General features: G+C 39.2%; 1 protein-coding gene across 3 annotated transcripts in view; it reads left to right on the top strand.

The window, feature by feature from the left end:
* Positions 1–21,201, top strand: part of RBMS1 (RNA binding motif single stranded interacting protein 1) — a 136,776-nt gene that overhangs the window by 37,997 nt on the left and 77,578 nt on the right. For all 3 annotated transcript variants that reach the window (XM_012809000.2, XM_023516792.1, XM_012808999.2), the window contains exon 2: positions 1,350–1,525. In XM_012809000.2, coding sequence (XP_012664454.1) covers positions 1,374–1,525 — 152 coding nt within the window. In that variant the 5' untranslated portion in view covers positions 1,350–1,373. The remainder of the gene's footprint in view (positions 1–1,349; positions 1,526–21,201) is intronic.

Below are 21,201 nucleotides of genomic sequence, written 5' to 3'. Positions count from 1 at the left end.
AAAAAAAAAAAAAAAAGGCATTTGTACATTGACTATTTTTGACTCTCTTTGCTGCTCTCCTTCTAGAATTTAGATAAAATGGTGTTTGGACTCAGATTGGGCAGTGGGAAGAAGAATTTAAAAGGAAAAAAACCAGAATGAGCAGTTAACATCTCAAGTAATGACAGCCCCGTGTGTTTGGGGTGTCATAGAATTAGGAAGATCAGGGTAGAAACTGGGCATGGAACCAGGAATCTATATTGGGTAGCTCAGGAGATAAATGAGGGTGTGTTTATGGCAAGGGGTCTGCTTCTCAGCCTTTCTACAGGTATAGGTCTCATTTTCTCATTTGTGCTGTTAATAGTCAAGCTGTAAGATTTGAATAAGATTTGCATTTTGTTGAATGCCTAGTGTTAAATGACTACTTGATTTTGTATGTCTAAACTGTTCCTATGACTGACATCGTAAGGTTAGTACAGAATCTTTCTTATTTAGAGGACGTGAGGTGAAAACATTCCTGTCCTGATGTGAAATTGCTGAGCGTTTGCTATGAGGACACTTTGGGTTGGGCTCACTTCCCTCTCAAGCTGAGCTGTTTAACTTCCTCAAAAGTCATGTGTGGCGTAGGGTCAGAGAACTGTGGTTTCTTTCAATCGGTTCACAGGGAATTATCTGGTGTGACTACGATTTCAGACATTCTTCCTAGGTGGCTGCTGACTGTAAAACCACGCTGAGCCCTTGGTTGCAGGCTTTACAAGAGTTGTGGTGATTGCTGTGAGGCCTGGGAAGGTTTCCAACTGCTACACCATTCTCACAGGGGTTAAATTTCACAAGGTTAGCGGGAGCAGAGGCAGCATGCCTGTGAATCTCATCCAGATGCCTCAGTGAAGTTGCATGCCTGCTGTAGGACTAGGTGATGTTGTCCTTCCTGAGAATCTGGATTAAATTCTGTCTTGATGATGACTGATCTCTTTTTTTTAAATAAAATTGTCGGCAACTTTCAATCACGTGTTCTTCAGAATTTGAAAACCTTTTCACACGTCTAGTGATTTCTAAATTACTATATGTTCAGTTGATATCATCATATAACTTCTTGTAAGTTAATTTTGAGTCTCAGTAGATGTGTTCCTTAAACTGTATGAATAAATAAATCTTACATAAAATTTAGTCACATTTAAGGTATGTATACAGAATCTACTGAGAAAAATCCTAACAATTTCATGTGAAAGGAGAGGTCTTTTTTAAGGTGAAAATTAAAATATACTCAAGGTAGCTTAAGACAATGTGTTTAAATCTGAGTAACTTCTTTTCATTTTGGAGATCACACAACCTCTGAAGCTCATTCTGATGCTTCTGATCTTTGTTTCCAGCAGTCTCTGGTCCCGGCCCATCCCATGGCCCCACCCAGTCCCAGCACCACCAGCAGTAATAACAATAGTAGCAGCAGTAGCAACTCGGGATGGGATCAGCTAAGCAAAACGAACCTCTACATCCGAGGACTGCCTCCGAACACCACCGACCAGGACCTGGTGAAGCTCTGCCAACCGTAAGTAGTAGTAGTTACCTGCTAAATATTTCCTTGATTGTGTTGTAGAGTAATATGCATCGTGTTATATGAGAGGACTCTTAATGTCACAATGGTAAAATGGGTTTCCAAGTTTTAAGTCCTTGGACACTTAGTATTAATAACATCGTTAAAATGTCTATAACAAAATAAATGCGGCATTTTCTCAATATTGGCAAATAATTGGTAAAATGTCCATTTTTTAAAAAACTAACTTATGGGTAGATCTTTTTCAGGAATGTTTATTTGTGGATGTACTTCTGGAGAGCCCAGGCTATCCCATAAGAGAGACACTTTAGCTGTTATTGTTTGTTGGTATTTAAACATCTAGTCTCCTCCTAAATATGTATGAATCTCTTAATTCCAGCTGGACCGATATTTGTCCTTGTTAGTACCTGTAGTTTTGTGGTCTGGGTCACTCACCCTCATCTCTTTAAGAATAAGAACTCACTTCCACTCTTTGTGAGTCTTATGAAGAATGTGTGCATGTATATAAACTTGTGAAGTAAATTTGCATTATATGCTAATGTTGTCAATGAAGAGATTATAATTGCACTACTTTGCTTCAATTATATCACTAATTTAAACTAAAGAGCCAAAAGCACTGGATAGTGCAAAGGTCCTTGTGTAAAGACTGAAAGCATCAAATTACATTGAGTTATAAAAACCTACACATATAACGGTGCTTTTTATTTCTCCTAAGACAATGATGCTCCCTTACAAAGGGAATAATGCATAACTGTGGAAGAAGACTTATACTGGAGAATGTTTCCTATTCCCTGAAAGCTATTACCATTTCAAAACATCTGATTTGATAGCATGTTATTTCTTTTGTCCTGGGTAAAATCCAGATTTATTACTTCCTCTTTTCTTTTAAGAAAAAGAATTTTTTCAAGCTAATCTGGGCAATATTTACAAACTAGAACTAAAAGTAACATCAGACCTTCCATTAGGACATTGAGATTGTTTTGTTTTATTTTGTTTCTAAGAGAGGAGAGTGGTGGCACTTTAGGGTCTGGAGAGCTTTCTAGAAGGCCATCACTCCTAGCACTCTCTTCTTGGCTTCCAGGGCAGTGAAATAACGCCCTGCACTGGGGCCTGCAGTGAAAGCTGGTCCAGTTCTGGATGGCTGCCTGGAGGCCGAGGGAGCCCTGCCAGGTATGCCCAGCCCCGTGCAGCTGATCAAGACCACAAATAGGCCTTTTGCTGTCTTGTCTGCTGCTGGCCTTTCATTGGCGTCTCCTTATGCTTTTGCAGTATAATTACAGGTAGATAGAGCGCCATCAAGTCTCAGGAACTAAAAATATAACTTTGTAAGAAATAAAAAAGTGAAGCTAACTCTCTGACTCTTGAGGTGGGAGAAAAGGGGAAAGGAATTCAAAGACAAATTGTTCCTCAGCTAGCATTGAATTAGGTGAGTTTTAACATCAAGGAGATGCTAACCGTAAAATAATAGAGTAACACTGTGTTTTATTTACAGTAAATATGCACTTGAAAAATTGATCCAATAACTTCTTTTATTAAATCGAGCTATATCCCAAATGCAGAAGAGTATTTTATGATTTTCTTAGGTAATTCATTCCTTTTTTTGTTGTTATTCTCTTTGATGTATGTAGATTTTTTTACATTTGTAAATATTGTCTTCGCTATTACCAATAGCTACTAACTGTTTCTGCTTTTACTCTCTCTTGTCATTTGCAAAGGAATGTTCCTATAAAATCCCAGGTTTGATACTTAACTCTGATGTTAGTTTCTTAGGTATGTACCACGTAGAGGCAAAGGCATAATAATAATAGAGGATTCTATGTCAAAGTCTGCTGGAAACTTCATCCCATGTAACAGAGAAACTAATAAATACCAAATCTAATTTACTGGCAGTTTTATGTCTCAGAATATAGAGAAAGCAAAAAAGAACATTTCTGTTCTGGGCTTCATTGTTTGCGATAAAGAATAGCCATTTCGTGACATGGAAGTGAAAAGTACCTTACGGGAAAGTGACTCATCTTGGAGCTTAAAAACCCAGTACACATAGAGATTTTATTTATTTGTTTATTTGTTTATTTTTTGAGACAGAGTCTCACGCTGTCACCCTGGGTAGAGTGCTGTGGCATCATAGCTCACAGCAACCTCCAACTCTTGGGCTTAAGCGATCTTCTTGCTTCAGTTTTTCTAGTTTTAGTAGAGAAGGGGTATTGCTTTTTTTTGTTCTTCCTCAGACTGGTCTCGAACTCATGAGCTCAAGCAGTCCATCCACCTCGACCTCCCAGAGAGCTAGGATCATAGGTAGGAGCAACTGCCCCTGGCTTATAATTAGAGATTTTAGAAAATTGGGTATCAGAAACTTCTCAGAAAAGATAGGTATAAATCCCTAGTTCTAACAAAGAACAAAAGAACATGTTAGAACTAAAAGTAATTAGCGCTGTAATTATGAATTGACCTGAAGAGGCTGTGTTGGGAATAGGGGCCACTGTTGAAACAGATGATTTGGCTGTCTAGGAGATTTGGATATTTTAGAGGGATGAGAAAAGAAACCCAAGAATGTTTATGATAGTGGCCCATTACAAAATGCATGAAGTCTAAAGGTAGGTGTGACAGGGAGATTTTAACAACTGGAAAGAAAAATTTTAAAACTTTCTGAAAAGCTGTGTTTGGCGTAAAACATTGAGATGCTGTAATGTTCGAAGAAATGACAATGAAAAAGCAGAATTTGTGATGTTAAAAGAGGTAACAGGGAAGATGTGGCTTCACCTGCATTCGCAGACGCGTGACACTGGAAGGATGGGTCATCGTACAGTTCAGAGGAAGGGACACTGAGGGCAGGGGATCGGAGTGGAAGGTGGCTAGTCTAGGTTAGTGAAGGAGACCAGCAGCAAGGGTTAGATGGGGTGGTGGGCCAGGTAACATGGATTGAAAGTAGATACATTCTCTGGGTGCATTTAATGAAAGCAGCCAAGTGGGGGGAAATCGTGGGCCCTCATGACCGCTGCAGGCTGCTGCAACCTTACCTCCTCTTTCTAAACGTTTATTACTCAGAAAAAGTACTCAGTACAGTTAGCCAGAAGTTTAGGGAGTGGAATCATCTGGGAAGCAGAAAGGATTAATCTACTGCCCCTTGACCCTCAGAAAGTCTTAATTCTCTCCTTTTTCTAAAATCAAGCCAAAATCCTCTGAGTGACTCTGCCTATTTGTGTGATACTTGTCATACAAACATTTGCTGATAAAATACTTCTCTCATTGACACTTGTCAGACTAACTTTCTAGACAGATGAGTGGAGGCTGTCATTACTTCCACCTTCTTGCCATCTGGCCTTCTCGTATGTTGCCTTCAGGTTCTCCACTGAAAGTGCACGGGCAGCCTAAATTCGCCTGTTTAGCCAACCCTTTTTTTTGGTCCTCTGTTGTCCACCTCAACTCTTTGCCTGCTTGGTTTCTGTTTTCTTGGTTGGTTCCTTAATAGCACTATCCTCTCGTAGGGTTTTTTCTCTGCTCTTTTCAATTTTCTACACATTTTCCACTTGGAAGTTTTATTTGTACCTCAAATTCAACGTTATCTCCTCCCTCTCAAAACTGTCTCTTTATCAGATTTATGCTCCTAAATTCGAAGCTTTGGAGCAGTCATCCAACACTTGTCCCTGTCCCCGCTTAGTCACCAGGTCCCGTAGATTCTTCTCTGGACTTTCTTCTTCCCTCTTCTCACTGTCAGAAGAACCGAGTGATTCCTTCGTCCATCCCTCTTGTGAGAGGGGAGCGCCGATTTCTCCTGCTGCCACTTGACCTGAAACTTTTCTCTTCCTCAGTTTTGCAAGGCCAAAGCAAAACTCTCTCCTTCTCTCCTCCTTTGTGCTTGGACCACACTAATAACTCCCCTCTCTCTTTTTTTCCTTATTTTTATATCTTTCCGCCTCGTACTCAGCATCCTGTTTTCAGACAGTTCTGTTCTTCAAGTGCCTCACGTTACTGTGTCCGGGACAGTATATGGTGCTAACAGCACATCTTCGCAGCAGTGTTGTTAGTTTTTAGGTGTCCCACGGTCATCTACTGCAGTGCTAGGTCAGTACCAAATTCTCAGTCAGTAACCTGTAAAATAGGTCAGATAATGCTTTTATCATAAATTTGTCACCGGAATTAAATCAAATAATATAAGTAAGAAAGAACTAGTCCAGAACTTAGAACACATCTGCCACAGAACAAATTTTAGTATCCTGTGTTCCTTTGCTCCTCAGAATTGTACCTACTACAGTAAGCTTAAATTATATTTCATTCTACGTTTAAAACCTACCAGATTCTGATTTTAAAAACTGGGAAAGCTAAGGAAGTAGGTTTTCTTAACATAACCTCCAATCTCCTCTCCCTTGAGGTACTTTTTGGCGTAAGCATACCTCGATCTGTCGCACTCTCCTGCGCTTCACAGATACTGTGTTTTTAAAACAAACTAAGGTCTGTGATAGTCCTGCATTGAGCAAGAGTAACAGTACCATTTTTCCAAAAGCATGCACTCACCTAGTGTGTTTGTATCACAATTTGGTGATCTCACAATATTTGAAATTTTGCGTCCTTATTATATCTGTTATCGTAATCTGTGATCATTAATCTATTGGTGTAACTATTGTAATTGTTTTGGGGTGCCACGGGCCATGCCCTTTAAACAAACTTAGTCAATAAATGTGTATGTTGTCTGTTTACTGATTGTCCTATCCTCCATCGTTTTCCTCTCTTTGGGTCTCCTAATTCCCTAAGACACAACAATATTGAAAATAAGCCATTTAATAATCAACATAATGGCCTCTAAGTGTTAAAGTAAAAAGAAGAGTTGAGTTGGTATGTCTTATTTTAAATCAAAAGCTAGAAATATGGCCAGGTGCAGTGGCTCACGTCTGTAATCCTAGCACGCTGGGAGGCCAAGGCAGATAGATTGCTTGAGGTCAGAAATTCAAGATCAGCCTGAGCAAGAAGAACCTATCCTTTCTACAAATAGAATTAGTTAGCTAGGAGTTGGGGTGGGTACCGGTAGTCCCAGCTACTTGGGAGGCTGTGCCCAGGAGTTTGAGGTTTCTGTGAGCTAGACTGATGCCATAGCACTCTACCTAGGGTGACAGAGTGAGACTAAGTCTAAAAAAAAAAGCTAGAAATGATAAAGCTTAGTGAAGAAGATAAGCCAAAAGCCAAGAGAGGCCGAAAACTAGGCCTCTTGTACCAGGCAGCTGAAGTGTGAATGCAAAGGGAAAAAGTTCTTGAAGGAAATAAAAAGTGCTGCTCCAGTGAATGTACAAATGATAAGAAAGTGAAACAGCCTTATTGGTGATGGAGAGAAAGTTTAAGTAGTCTGAATAGAAGATCAAGCTAGTCATGACATTCCTTCAAAGCCTAATGCAGATGAAGGCCCTAACTCTATTCAATTTTAAGACAGAGAGCCGAGGAAGCTGCAGAAGAACAGTTTGAAGCTAGCAGAAGTTATTTCATGAGGTTTAAGGAGAGAAGCCATCTCCAGAACATAAAAGAGCCCGGTGAAGCAAGCAGCAAGTCCTGATGTAGAAGCTGCAGTAAGTTGTCCGGAAGATATAGCTGAGATCACTGGTGAAGGTAGCTGCACCAAACAACAGATTTTCAATGTAGATGAAATGGCCTTATAGTTGAAGAAGTACCCTCTGGGACAGTGGTTCTCAACCTTCCTAATGCCGTGGCCTTTTAATACAGTTCCTGTGGGTCGTGACCCACAGGTTGAGAACCGCTGGTCTAGGACTTTCATAGCTAGGCATAAGTCAGTGCGTGGCTTCAAAGCTTCAAAGGACAGGCTGACTCTCTTATTAGGAGCTTATGTAGCTGCCGACTCTAAGTTGAAGCTAGTGCTCATTTACCATTCTGAAAATCTTAGGACCCTTAGGAATTTTGCTAAATCTACTCTGCTTGTGTTCCATAAATGGAACAACAAAGCCTGGATGGTACCACATCTATTTACAGCACAGCTTACTGAGTATTTTAAAACCATTGTTGAAACCTGCTCAGAGAAAGAGGCCTTTTGATCACCCAAAAGCCCTGATGGAGATGTACAAGGAGATTGATGTTGTTTTCACACCTGCTAACACATCCATTGGCGCTCATGGATCAAGGAGTTATTTTGACTTTCAAGCCTTATTAAGAAATACATCTTGCAAGGCTACAGCTGCTGTAGACAGTGATTCTTCTCATAAATCTGGGCAAGGTAAATTGAACACCTTCTGGAAACTGTTCACTACTCTAGATGCCATTAAGAATATTTGTGATTCATGAAATGTGGTCAGATTATCAACATTAACCAGAATTTGAAAGAAGTGGATTCTGGCTAGCACGGGAGGTTTGAGACTCCAGTGGAGAAATTAACTACAGATATGGTAGAAGGGGTAAGAGAACTAGAATTAGCAGTAGAACCTGAAGACAGGACTGAATTGCTACATCTCATGATCAGACTTCAAGGATGAGAAGTTGGTTCTTATGCGCAAAGAAAGTGGTTTTTTGAGATGGAATCTGGTCCCGGCAAAGATCTTGTTACTATTGTTGAAATGACAACGAAGGATTTAGAATATTATGTACATGTAATTGATAAGGCAGAGCAGCAGGGCTTTGAGAGGATTGACTCTAATTTTTAAAGAAGTTTTATTGCGGCTAAAATGCTGCCACCTAGCATTGCATAGCACAGAAAAATCTTTCATAAAAGGAAGAAGAGTCAAGCAATGTGGCAGACTTCGTTGTTGTCTTATTTTAAGAAATTACCACCACCACCTCAACCTTCAGCAACCACCGCCCCATCAGTCAGCCATCATAAACATCAAGGCAAGACCCTCCGCCAGCAAAAGAAGGCCTAGATGATTGTTAGCATTTTTTTTTAGCAGTAAAGGATTTTTTAGTTAAAGTACGTACATTGTTCCTTTTTAGATATAATGCTATTGCATGGTAGATAGTATAAACATAACTTTTATGTGCACTGGGAAACCAAAAAATTTGTTTGACTCACTTTATCATGAATTTGCTTTATTATGGTGGTCTGGCACGGAACCTGCGGTATCTCCAAGGCATGCCTGCACTTGTAGTTTCAGCTTCATGCTGATTTATTCCTCCTCATGTTAATTTGTGTGGCATGTAAACTCTTCCATGGTGTCCAGACTCTTCCTTTGAAGATTTAAAAACAGTATTTGTGTAGAAGGCTTGATCCTTAGCTCTTCCTGATTAGCACTGGAGCAAGTGTGTTGAGTCTCTGTTGGACAAGGCTGGGCAGCTTAAAAGTTCCTGTGATATTGACATCATATGAAAAGCTCTAGATAATCCAGTGTTACCAACAACTTATTTTAAAGGAAAAAATGTCTATTGATACAAGGCAAAGTTAGATGTTTCTCTTCCTTCCAGCTGCTACAGATCTTCTCTTACTCCTAACCACTTCTTGGTCAACTAATCTTTTTTCTTTCATTCAGTAGATTTCTAATTTGTTTCAGGATTCAGTAAAGCATATGATTTTAATAAAAAATGTAAAATTAAATTTAGCTCATGGTATGATAGCCTGTTATGAAATGGAAATATTTTGGAAACACTGTGTTTCCTTGGTTCTCGTATTCAGTGCATGTTTATTTCCTATCGCTTTGATTTCTGTCCTGAGTTTTCCCTATTCTTTTGAATACAATACCGATCTTAAAAGGTGAAGCAGAAAAGCAAGACAGTTCAACAGAGGTAGACATAAACAACCACCCATAATTTAAGACAGAATAAAGTAACTGTTACCAGTGCAATGTTGCTTCGGAGAAACCAAAGGAAAGCTGCCTTAACCTTGATGTGAGGGGTCAGAGTGTGTTTCAGGGAGGAGATAACATTTCAGCCTTAAAGAACAAGGAAACTTTAGTGAAGGATGAAAATAATACTTTCCTCCAGGCCTCAAGAAGAGCCCAGGGGGTGTGAGAATGCGTGGATGTTTTTGATAAAGAACAGAGGAGCCTCGTGGTATGGAGCTGGCACTCACCAATTGTTAGTTAGCCAGGGCTCCTAGTGACAGGGTGGAGAGTGGGTATAAAGGAAAATGTGGCTGGAGATGAAGGTTGGGTGGATATTGTTGGCATCTTGAATACAAGCTGAAAAGTTTGGGGTTTATTCTTTAATTAGAGAAGGATTTAGCTGTTGGAGGAGAAGATAAGCATAATTCAACCTTTTTCTTTCTCCCTGAGATGGTAAACGGGAAGGCTGACTCAGAGAAGGAGGAAAGGACTCTGATGGATGGGAGATGATGTGCCTCTGAGCCAAGGCAGTGACAGGAGTGGGAAGGGGAGGGGTGCTGGGACTGTGGGGCTGGGAACAAGGACTTGAGCTTGATAAAACATGACTATAAGGTTTTAACTCTTAATAAAGGGAAAACTTTTTAGTTGCATTGCCTGAGAGAGCACACAGGAAAGGCACTGGCTCTTGGTGGTCCTCCTTCAGACCCTAAACGCCAGACTCTCCCTGTGTTCCCCACATGTAGCCATGCTTTTATTCATGCTGTTTGTAAAGGCTCAGTGAACCAGATGCTGTTCTCAAACCAGTAGTTTATTTATCTAATGTTGATTTCAAAAGGATATTTCAGCCTGGGCAATAGTGAGACCTCAGCTCTACAAAACAAACAAACAAACAAAAAAAAGAAATAACCAACCATGGTAGTGCCTACCTGTAGTCCCAGCTACTCAGGAGGCTGAAGCAAAGAAGATCGTTTGAGCCCAGGAGTTAGAGGATGTAGTCAGCTGTGATGAAGCCACGGCACTGTAGCCCAGGTAACAGAGCAAGATTCTATTTCTGAAAAAAAAAAAAAATTTTAAGTTCTGATTGTCATAAGAAATTAGGGCAAGTAACAGGAAAATGGTCAGCAAAATAATTACATTCTTTTTTTTTTTAATAATTACATTCTTCATACATCTCTATTTATCTCTGTAAGGCTAAGATTTTTAAAGCAATCTTATCTGCTAGAAGGTAATTTCTCTCTACCCTGGAATTAAATGATTATCCTTTCTATTCCACAATTATCAGGCTATCTTTAGGGTAAAATTTGAAAGTGAAGGCATTCTAATAAAATGAATAGGTTTTTTTTTTTTTTAAATGCTTAATGAATTGGCTTTTACCCTATTACGAAGTTACCTTCAGCATTTATTCTGAAAGTAGCAATGGGCAGGGCAGACTTGGTGTTATGAAACCCACAAGTAAGTAGAAAATCCTTTTGAATTTTTAGAAATTGCATGACATAGGAGGTCCCTTATGTTCTAAGAAAATAGTGATAACTAAGATGAAATAGGAAAATCATTCCACCCAAAAAGGACCTAGTTCTCACTTTCAAATTGAAATTTTGAGCCAGGTAACCTAAGGTCAAATGACTCCAAGAAGCCTGCACGTAGCCTTAGTTATTATATTTATTATAGAAAAAAAGGAAAACACATGCTCCACATATATTCCACACAGGAATATTCAGGTAGCTGTATAAATACGATATGCATAGATTGAAGATTTTATTGCCTAAATTCAATGTCATTCTAAAGCAAGACCTCTGAGTCATGGAAAATGAATGCTGTTTTTGTTTGTATTACTGTTACATAGCTTCTTGTCCATTTACAGATTTTATTTTGTACATAATAGGATTTTGCTTTAATTTCCAAATGTTTCTGTTTCATAAAACAATTCATCTTTGTCCTCTCAGAAGAGTTCTTTCTTCATTGATCTATAAGATTCTCAGTACACATTGAATCCCATAATGGCATAAATGTATTTATGATCTATGTACAAATGACTTAATGAAAAAAAAAATTTATAATCACTCACACTTTCACATGAGAGATGAATCACAACTATAGCCCAAGATGGAGGAGGAGGGTGGGAAGGACGGAGGGGTGGTTTGATAGAGGGAGGGTTAATGGTAGGACCACACCTATGGAGCAGATTGCAAGGGTACAAGTCAAATCTATCAAGTATTGAACACAAATGTCTTAACACTATGATTAAGTAAATGAGGTGAAGGCTGTGTTGATTAGTAGAATGTAAGCCCTCCAATTTGTACAAATAATCAACATGTTGACTCCCACAAGGGCATAAATGTATTCATGATCTATGTATATATGGCTTAATAAAAAAAAATTTTAAAAAAGGTTCTCAGTACATACAATACTAATAGCAATAGTTTCTGGAACTTGGCCTGTTTCTATTATTGCTAGCACAGTAGGATGACACATAATTAATCATACAATGAGGGCTTAGACCAAGGAAGCATTTTGCTAAAAAATATGATCTCAGATGTGAAGTTTTCAGAATTTGTCTCATTGTTTTACAAAAGAATGCCAATCTCCTGAGTCAAAATGTTGAGTCACTAATTGTAATTTAACTCTCTCATCATCGACAGTTTTCTAATACATTTCTGTGTAATTGAGGGGTTTAATACACATGCATTTGATATTGAGCAAAATATATAATCCTCATGATTTTTTTCCCTAAAAAATGGACATCAAAGCAGAGTTCAGAGTGTAGGAATAAGAATGTAATTAACTGAATCTCTTTCCCGTCATCCCTTGAGTAAGTCCTGTAGAATCATTTTCTTGTTCACATTAGTTGCTTCATTTTTCTTCTTAATATGAAAGAAATCTAGCACTTTAAGAAATACTTTGTATACAGTAGATCTTTGACATATCAAGATACAGTCTGAAGGCTTTTGGAAATCCCCAAATTTCACCAAAAAATAATTTTAGCATTAAAAAAAAAAATCCCCGTTAAATAAATACCTGCTTCCCAATAGAGAACCATTTCACTTAAATCGCTGTATCCTTTATTCTTCAGTTTTATCATTATAACTGTAAGTTGGTTTATTTTTCTAAAGGGTGGACAGTTTTTTAAAAATTAATACGAGACTGATTCCTTTTAGAGAATTGCTTTGTACACAGTGAGAGCAAAATCTTACTGAAATATGGATGCTGGGTGATGGGCTGTGTCTCTTCACTGCTTCCCTCTACTGAGAGTATCCATAATTCAGATAAATGCTGTTGCAATATTAGAATTAACTGCGGATCAGGGACTTTCAGTGTCATGAGTCGTTGAAACCTCCAATATTAATTCTTGCCAAACATTTGCTGTATGCATGCATTTGATATTTTGACAGAAAATCTCAGTTATGTCTCTGTTCTGATTTATTCTCAGTGTAAAACCTGCTAGTAAGCGTGGATATTTAGAGCTTCAGCCAGCCTTCCTTATTGTCAGTTGACCTTTTTCTTTAGGGTGTCTTTTTCTTCTTCCTAGGCATGATGAAGAGCCATTTTCTCCTAAGCTAGCTATTGCCAAGCTAGTTTTAATGTTAGCTTTAGCAGAAGTTAATTGGGAAGCCAGCACTGAAAATAATGATCATCATCACAAGAATATCTTAAAAATCACTCCCCTCCCCCCCAAGATTGCAGATGGTGTTTACTTTATGTCCTTCCCTTGTTCCTTTATATGAACTTCGGGTTTCTGTAGCAGCCAGTTAGGAGTATTTTACCATTATATGAAGGTGAAGGTACTGTCATCAGTAGTAAATGCCTCTCCAAACCTTTATTTGGCAGTCATGCTTGGTTTTATTTAGAATTTCCTTATTGGGTTTCCTTTGTGAATCTCAAAAATTTACAGCCTCTTTCTTCATTTTTCTGCATCTTCATGATTAACGTACGTGAAAAAAAATCCTGTGTAATGTATAAGCAGCTAAATAATGCTCGTAGTTAACATTTGTCTAATGCTTGCTGTGTGCTGGTGATTATGCCAAGTATTTTATTATTTAGTCCTTAGAACAATTTTATGAAGAGTATTATTCTCCTCAATTTTCATTCTTTGTTTTCTGTCACTGTAACAAAATACCACAGGCAGGGCAAATTATAAAGCAAAGAATCTAATTGATCCTATGGTTCTGGAGGCTGGGAAGTCCTAGAGCATGATGCAGACGTCCGGGGATGGCCCTCTGGGTGCCACATAACATGGCAGAAGGGCAAGGTGAAGTTACGAGAGGTTTCTTTTTCTTACTGCTCAGGATAATGAGCTGATGATGGTGGAGCAGGAACTTAAATTCAGACAGTCGGACTCCCGAGCACACCTTCTAAACTGCCATACTTTGTATTTCCCCAAATGCTAGTGAATTCCAGTTCATTATCTGTCTCCTTTCCTCATCAGTGCCTATGTTCCTCTGTTTATTACAAGCTTCAAAGCCTCATTTCTCTAGGAATCTGAAAGAGATAATCAGCTTTCCTTAAGGTCACTTGAATAACCAGCAGAACCAAAAGCTCAGAGTAAAGATGGGAGGATAGAAGAGAAACCGTCTTACCTGCCATGTAGCAGAGTAATCCTTTTTAGCATAGCTTGTCGTAAGGACCTCCGTTCCTAGTTAGCTGTCCAGCATGGCAGCTCTTAACACAGCACAGAGAAGGTAATGTAACTTTTCACTAGCCGGATGCCTGAGAGGGTTTGTGGATATATAAAAAGAAACATTATTTTAGGGACCACTGTCTAATAAATCCTAATGCTAATTTCAAAAGGAGGGGCATATAGGAACTTTATAATTTTACTGTGAGTATATATCTGATTAAAATATAAGACCAAGCCACTTTTGGTGAGTGGTGAATGATAAATCCCATTTTTATCTAATTTAATGTTTGTTAAGCATCATGCCAGTGATTTTGCTAGACACTGCACTAAGAAAGACACATTTTCTACTTTCAAGGAGGTTCTTAATCTTTTTTTTTTTCTTTTTTCTTTTTTATGAAATGATAGCTGTGTACATCAATGCAGTCATGGGAGGTTCTTAATCTTGTATAGAAAATGAACTTCACAGATATTGTAGATTAGATACTGAGATGACAAAGTGGGCGTGATTGCATGTGATTGAGGGTGTCGGGAAAAGCTTGACATTTGAATGAGCGTTCAGGATAAAGTGGGCAGTCCAGGTCACACCTGAAGCCACAGCTGCCTTGCCTGGTATTTGCTGGGACACATTATGGGGGATCTTTAACGCCTTCACGGAGAGGAGAGGTAATACAAACTGCCACAAGGTTTGCCCTTGACTAAATGTGGAATAGAAAGAGGTTCCAAGGAAGCAGATAATTCAGAGATGAATGTGAGATTTGACTCTGGGAACCTGGGAGTTTGGTATCATTAACAGATATGGGGATCAGGCGGAAGAGTTTGTTTTCATTCTTGCCTGGAAATTCGCACCTACTCTCAGGGGAAACTACAAATTGAGTGCCTGTTTGCTTTATGAGTTTGTGTGCTTTTGGTGTGGCTATTAAGCGGAAAGAAGTAATCCGTCACTTCCAGACTGGTGAGTCTTCAGTGTAGAAGAGAGACTAATAACTATCATTATGTCTGTCAGCTGGAATAGAGGGGCTGTTGATTTATTACTCAGGGGCCATTTACAGTGGATTAGACATTTTCCATTGAGATAGTCTTGATGATCCATAATGGTAAGATCTGTGTGTTTGTCTAACAATTATTTTCTTAAAATTTTATAATTCATCTTAGGGGTTTAAATTGTTACTAAAGTTGAGGAGATTGTTTAATAAAGTGCCTTGCAACTCCCTTGATTATGATCATTTGGCTCCAGAGTAGAGGAGTTTGAGAAGAGATTTTGTAATAGAGCCATGGAACCAAGTCGGAGGAGAAGACAGCGTGTTTCCATAAATCGGGTTTCTGGAATTAGAGAAAAAGTCCACTCTAAATGCAGACAATCCTGACCAAGTTATGGTTTGCCAGGGGATGTGGATTCCTACTCCTTCTGCCTGTCTAGGTGCTCACTGACCCGGCCATGCCAGGCTGAAGCTTGTCTAAATTGCTTTCGGGGCCAGAACCACTTGTCGTCTTCATTTTTTGTTTATGCCGTAGCATCTCCTCCTTCTGTGAATGAGGTAACTCTTATGGGCAGATAACATTTTTTTGAGCAACAGCGTTTATAGTTTTCGATTTCCAAATTTATAAAGGATACTTTCCTATAGGTTTAGGACTGTTTCTTTAAATGGAAAGAAAAAAAAAGTAGTCACTTGTGGTCCTAGGAGCAAATTGGGCCTGCTAACCCGTTTGGACAGGAGCACAGATCTTTTCCAAGGGGGTTTCCAAAATATTTCATCTTCGCCTCCAAATTCAGGCCGTAAGTTATAAAATTGTTTTCATTGCCCTTTTAGGCATAGCTTTTGCTCCAATACTTAATCTATTTCAATGGCCCTGTGTAGCTGCCTAAGTAATATTTTGTTTCCTAGATTTTTCCCCTCTTATCCTTTGGTTCATTATCCTTAGTTTGATGGCCTGCAGTTAGTGGTTAAAAGCCCTGCTTATTTAATTTTGGCTCAGATTTTTGAGGCAAAAGAATTTGAACATTTATTTAATTAAAAAGTGTATTGAACATTTTTCATCTCTCATCTGAATTACGGAACTTTATATCCCTTCCAGTGGAGTGGCGGGGCACAAGGAGCACTCTCCAGAATTAAAATCTGCATGCCCAGGCCCTTCCGCAGATTCTGAGTTAGAAAATCAAGGCAGTTGATATAACTCAAGACAGTTATGGAGAGAGGCAGTGTAACAGACCCGTGTACTAAGGAGCACAAGTTCACAACTTTCTACCTGGCTCTGCCACTTCCTCCAGAAATTTCTCAAGTCCACTGTGCCCCAGTTCCCTTACCTGTAAAATCAGAACAACAATAGTATCTGCAACACAGGGAGTTAATGTAAACGTTTACCCTCAACTCTGCTCTTAATCTTGAGCATGAAATATTTGCACTTCAGTTCCTTGCCAAAGAATTTAACTTTGTCCTCGCCACTGCTCAGCTCTTGTCAACAGTTGATGTAAGAAACTGGATTTATATGTACTCAAAAAGTAAAAATTAAAAAGTTAGATTTATGAAGGATTGCCCTAAGGATTCAGAGTTCCTTTGTCTACTGCACAGCTGTCCAACTTTGTCATGACACACAGAAAAGGGTAATATTTGTATTATATTGGTATTGTATTAGATTATTTTGGATTACCACTAATGGATGAGGCAACTCACTGTTGGAGGTGACAGGCCCTACCAAGTTTCCAAGGGTCATTGGAATCAAATCTCCTCACACCTATAACAGAATTACCCCAGCAGGGGTTTTTGCTTATTTGTTGTTGTTTTTTTTTTTTTTGGTCTGGGGCTGGGTTTGAACCCACCACCTCCGGCATATGGGGCCAACGCCCTACCTCTTTGAGCCACAGGTGCCACCCTATTTGTTTTAATTTTTAAATAATCAAATGAAAGCTTAAACAGAACTACCTGGCCAGGTGCAGAGTTCAGCATTTGGGGAGGTAGAGGCCGGGTATTACTTGAAGACTTGAGGGAGAGAGTTCAAGACCAGCCTCAGAAACATAGTGAGAACTAATAGCTACAGAAAAATAAAAAATAAAAAAAATAGTACTCCTGTAGTCCCAGCTATTCAGGAGGTCAAGGCAGGAGGATCATTTAATCCCAGGAGTTAGAGAGCTATGATTGTGTTACTGCAGTTCAGCTTGGGTGACAGAGTCAGATGCTGTCTCTTAGAAAACAAAAGGAAAATAAAACAAAAAACTAACACTACGTATACAAACGTTTAAAAGTAGTGTTTTTTTAAGTTAGAGGTTTTATAAGTATAAATTTGCAGTGTTTATAAAATTCCTCAAAGGAGAACAATGAGACGGTTTTGAAGAACTGAAAAATCTGAGAGCAAGGCATCTGGGATGACAAGTCGCAGAACAGCAGTATGAATAACATACCTAATTTATTTCTGTATTTCATCTTGGTTATACGGCATTTGGAAAATCCTTATGTACATCCATTAAGTAGTTGCAAAAGGTAACAATTTTTTAGCAGCTCATTTTATCTTGCTATCTTCTCAAATTAATCTGATCTAGAAGCTGGAAATAATTTTTTTTATTTCAACCCTGTATTTATATCTCATAGCAGATACAAAAGTCAGACCAGGAGCACCTAGAAGAATCAGTATCAGTTCAGTGATGTTATTATTGTAGCAACCTGGTAGGCAGCTTGTTATTGTACTGCTGACTATTAGGTCATGGTGAGGGTGTGTGCCAACTAGTTGTACCCGCTCTTGGCCTGGCATTTGTTTGAACGTGATATAGGTGTAGGTTACTTGTACAATTTTATATAAATAGACAAGTGCCAACTCGCATTTCCAGAAGAATACCAACGCAGAGTTACAACTTCCCTAATTGGTGACTCACTGTACTCAAAGAGACAGCAGGAGACACATTTGTCCAGTATGTGCTCTTGAAGTGAGTTGAGATCGATCATCACACTGGTCGTCGGTGTGTTAAAATTTGTTGTTCCTTATATTTTCCTGAGTTTCCTATTTATGACTTATGTTTATTTTTAAAGGTTAAAAAATAAAAATCAAATGGAAAATTGGTGGAACCCCTAAAGCTACAGACCCTAATTTGACAACCACTCTTCCTTGGAGTGTGGCTTTCATCCCTGAGTGAAACAGCATCATCAGTGAGCACTATCCATTAACCACGTAGCTATTGGCCCTTGAAGAATTCCAGCCTGTACTTTGTATTTGGGCCCCAGGTGATCATGTGACCATGCAAACACATAGGACGTGGCCCTTAGGACAGGAGGAAACTCCTTCCGACCTTAGAGCTGGGAAAAATGGAACTTCTTTTGAGCCCAGCACTTAGTTTTACTCTAATGAATACTCACTCAATTTCATAGTTCTTGTGACTACTAAGAGGTTCAGAGTCAACTTTGCATCTGGTGTTGGTAGTTTTTCAAGATCTCACTTTCTTTTATTTATTTATTTTTTTGCAGTTTTTGGCCGGGGCTGGGTTTGATCCTGCCATCTCCGGCATATATGGCCGGCACCCTACTCCTTTGAGCCACAGGTGCTGCCCTCAAGATGTCGCTTTCTCCTCGGCAGATGTGGGGGAGTTTATTTTCCCTTCACCTTGAACTCTGCATCTATTTCTGTCTTGTGGTGCTTCATGTATTTTTGCCCCTCCCGCAGTCACAGTAGAAGGCACACTGCATGGTCATCTTTTGTCAGTTTATACAACGTTCATTATTCTTACGAAAGTGGCTCACTTGGGAATTCTGGTATCTTGGCTATCTAATGCCATTTCCATTGGAAAGGAAAATCTGGTCCCTTCTCTTCATGGCCCTACAAAGAAATAAGTGTGTTTATCATAGGTAATCAGCAAATACTCAAATTCATAATTTCCAACAGCTTGACTGACATCTTTATTATAAGGAAGGCTTTTTAAACTGTCATTTTCTTATACACTTTCTAACTTGGAATTCACTTTGGCCTTGTGAATTAATTATCCCTCTTTTCAATGTTTTAAGACAGAAAACATTCAACAACTTGCCTGAATATGTGTTTTAGCTGAAGAACTTTGCTTTGCCTGTGCTTAGCAAATCAGAACTTACAGTTGTTCTGGCTTATAAACCTCCTGTGGGCGGTGCATCTGCTTTATTCTCTGTCTCATAACTCTGTTATGAGTTCCTGATAAATTCCTTGATAAATCCCCAGCCTTGAATATAAAGCAAGTTCTTGGTCTGGAAGTTGTTCATCTGCCATAGTGGTTACTTTGTTTACTTTCCTCCTCTGCCTGCTTTCCTTCTGTTTGGGTGTTTGTTGTAACTGCACCAGCCTTTTCTGGGCTTGCAGAGACAGTGTTGGTTGACACCAGATCTGAATTTTTCAGGATTGTTTTGCCTTCTTTATAGGGTTTTGTTTGTACGTCAGTCTTAACGCATAGATTTAATGGTTTTCTGATCTCTGACACTGTTGGACCATCATCTCCTCCGTGGGTCCCACTGCTGACAAATGTCTAGGGGCGAAGAATTTTAATACCACATTGAAGAGAAATGAGGAGGTGACAGTTCCTAAATGATCTCAGACTCTAGCAAATTAGGCAGCCTTTCATTCTCCACTCTATTGTGGTTACTTTACAAACCTCCCCAGCAGCGTGATCTTAGGAGTGCTGCTGCCATACTGACACAGTTACCAGGGTGTGTCTCATTCTGAGCTTGTCTTTTCATGTTATAGATCCACAAGAGCCATAAAGATAAATATCACTGGACATATGCCTGAAATCCATGCACCCTCCTGGGGCCCACATCTGCACAGAATAGACAGGTAGACTCTGTCTCCCATGGCAGGTAAACTCAGGAGCCCTGACTTGTTGACCGCAAATGGGTTTTTCACTTTTTATTCACTTCCACTAAGACTTACAAGTCTTGCGATGGCTACAGAAGCTCATATTATATTGTCTGCCCCTTCTCCCCACAGTTTTTTTCTTTGCTGTCTTCTGCCATTTCATTCTAGCCATTGGTGTTTCTTAAGCAGGTGGGGACCTTCCAGTGAAAGAGACCTTGTCTCCTTTGCAGCGAGCCTACCTTGGCCACACTTTAAAAAACTACTTTACTTTGGCGTTCTCATTCTCAGTCCCCTTTGCATGTACTATTTGTCATAACACCAACCTCTCACACGCTGAGCAACTTTTGTTCATTTATTATAAGCAAATATTTTTGAATGAAGGAACAAAATGCTGCTTTATTTGGCACAAAGGAAGGCTGAAATCTGAGCCCAAATTCCTAATTAAACAGGCATTGTCATTTTAGTGGCCAAATCTGGGACTTATTTCTAAGGTCCCCCTACCCATACTCCAGATGAACTGATATTCACGTTATCAATGAGTACAGCTTAGTCAGTGCTGGGAAAGGCAATGATGGAAATGAAGGCTTTAGAATTTGCTATAAGGCTGAACTTTACCTTCCCCTCTGATATGAGGTCTGACAAGTTCACAAACTCATCCTGGAAAATGTGCTACATACCTCACTGCTGAATGTCACTGTGATCACCTTCCAGCTATTCCCCTTTGGAAGCTATGCACTGATGCCAGTGCCTGGTCCATTCCATTCTTCTGAAGTGGCCATCAGAACTGTCTTCACATTACCCTTGATGTCCTGAATGTCATCAAACTGTCTCCCTTTTAATATTTCCTTTGGGTAAAGAAGCGTCTTTGGGGGCCAGATCAGCTGAGCAGTCAGGGTGTTCCAATACAGTTACTTGTTTACTGGCTAAAAACTGTCATGGACAGTGCTGTGTGAGTTGGTGCATTGTCATGATGCAAGAGCCATGAGTTGTTAGCCCAGGTTTTCAGTTAAAATTTTCCTGTTTCTGTTTCTCTAGAATGTTGACTTGGTCTGCTATGCTTCTGACAGTCAGCCAATTATTTTGATGCATAATTCAATGAATTTTCACAGTTCTGCTCTTTACTGACCAACCTGTCCTCTCTTCATCAGTGATGCTTTCTCTTTCCTCAGAAAAACTTTTAATCCATTGTATATTGTTGTTTTCTTCATGGCATTAGCCCTGTAAACTTGGACTAACATGTCCTTGATTTCATTTCTATTCTTGGCAAGTTTAACAAGAAATGTAGTGTTTATTCATTGTTCTAATTCAAGTTCTGACATTCTTGCAATGGCACACAAAAACATGCAACAATAAGGAACAGCACATAGTAAGACATCACTAAATGTCAACACAAACCCAACTGTGAAACACTGATATAGCAAGGTTATAAAACCTTTTCGAATTGTTTGTACAGTGCTGCCAGCATAAGCACGAAGTGGCCAGTCCATGAACTTAATTGTTAGACTACCTAT

Source organism: Otolemur garnettii, unplaced genomic scaffold (assembly GCF_000181295.1).
Source record: "Otolemur garnettii isolate 467f Iridium unplaced genomic scaffold, OtoGar3 scaffold00098, whole genome shotgun sequence".
NCBI lineage: Eukaryota > Metazoa > Chordata > Mammalia > Primates > Galagidae > Otolemur > Otolemur garnettii.
This window is presented reverse-complemented; position numbering and strand designations above follow the sequence as displayed.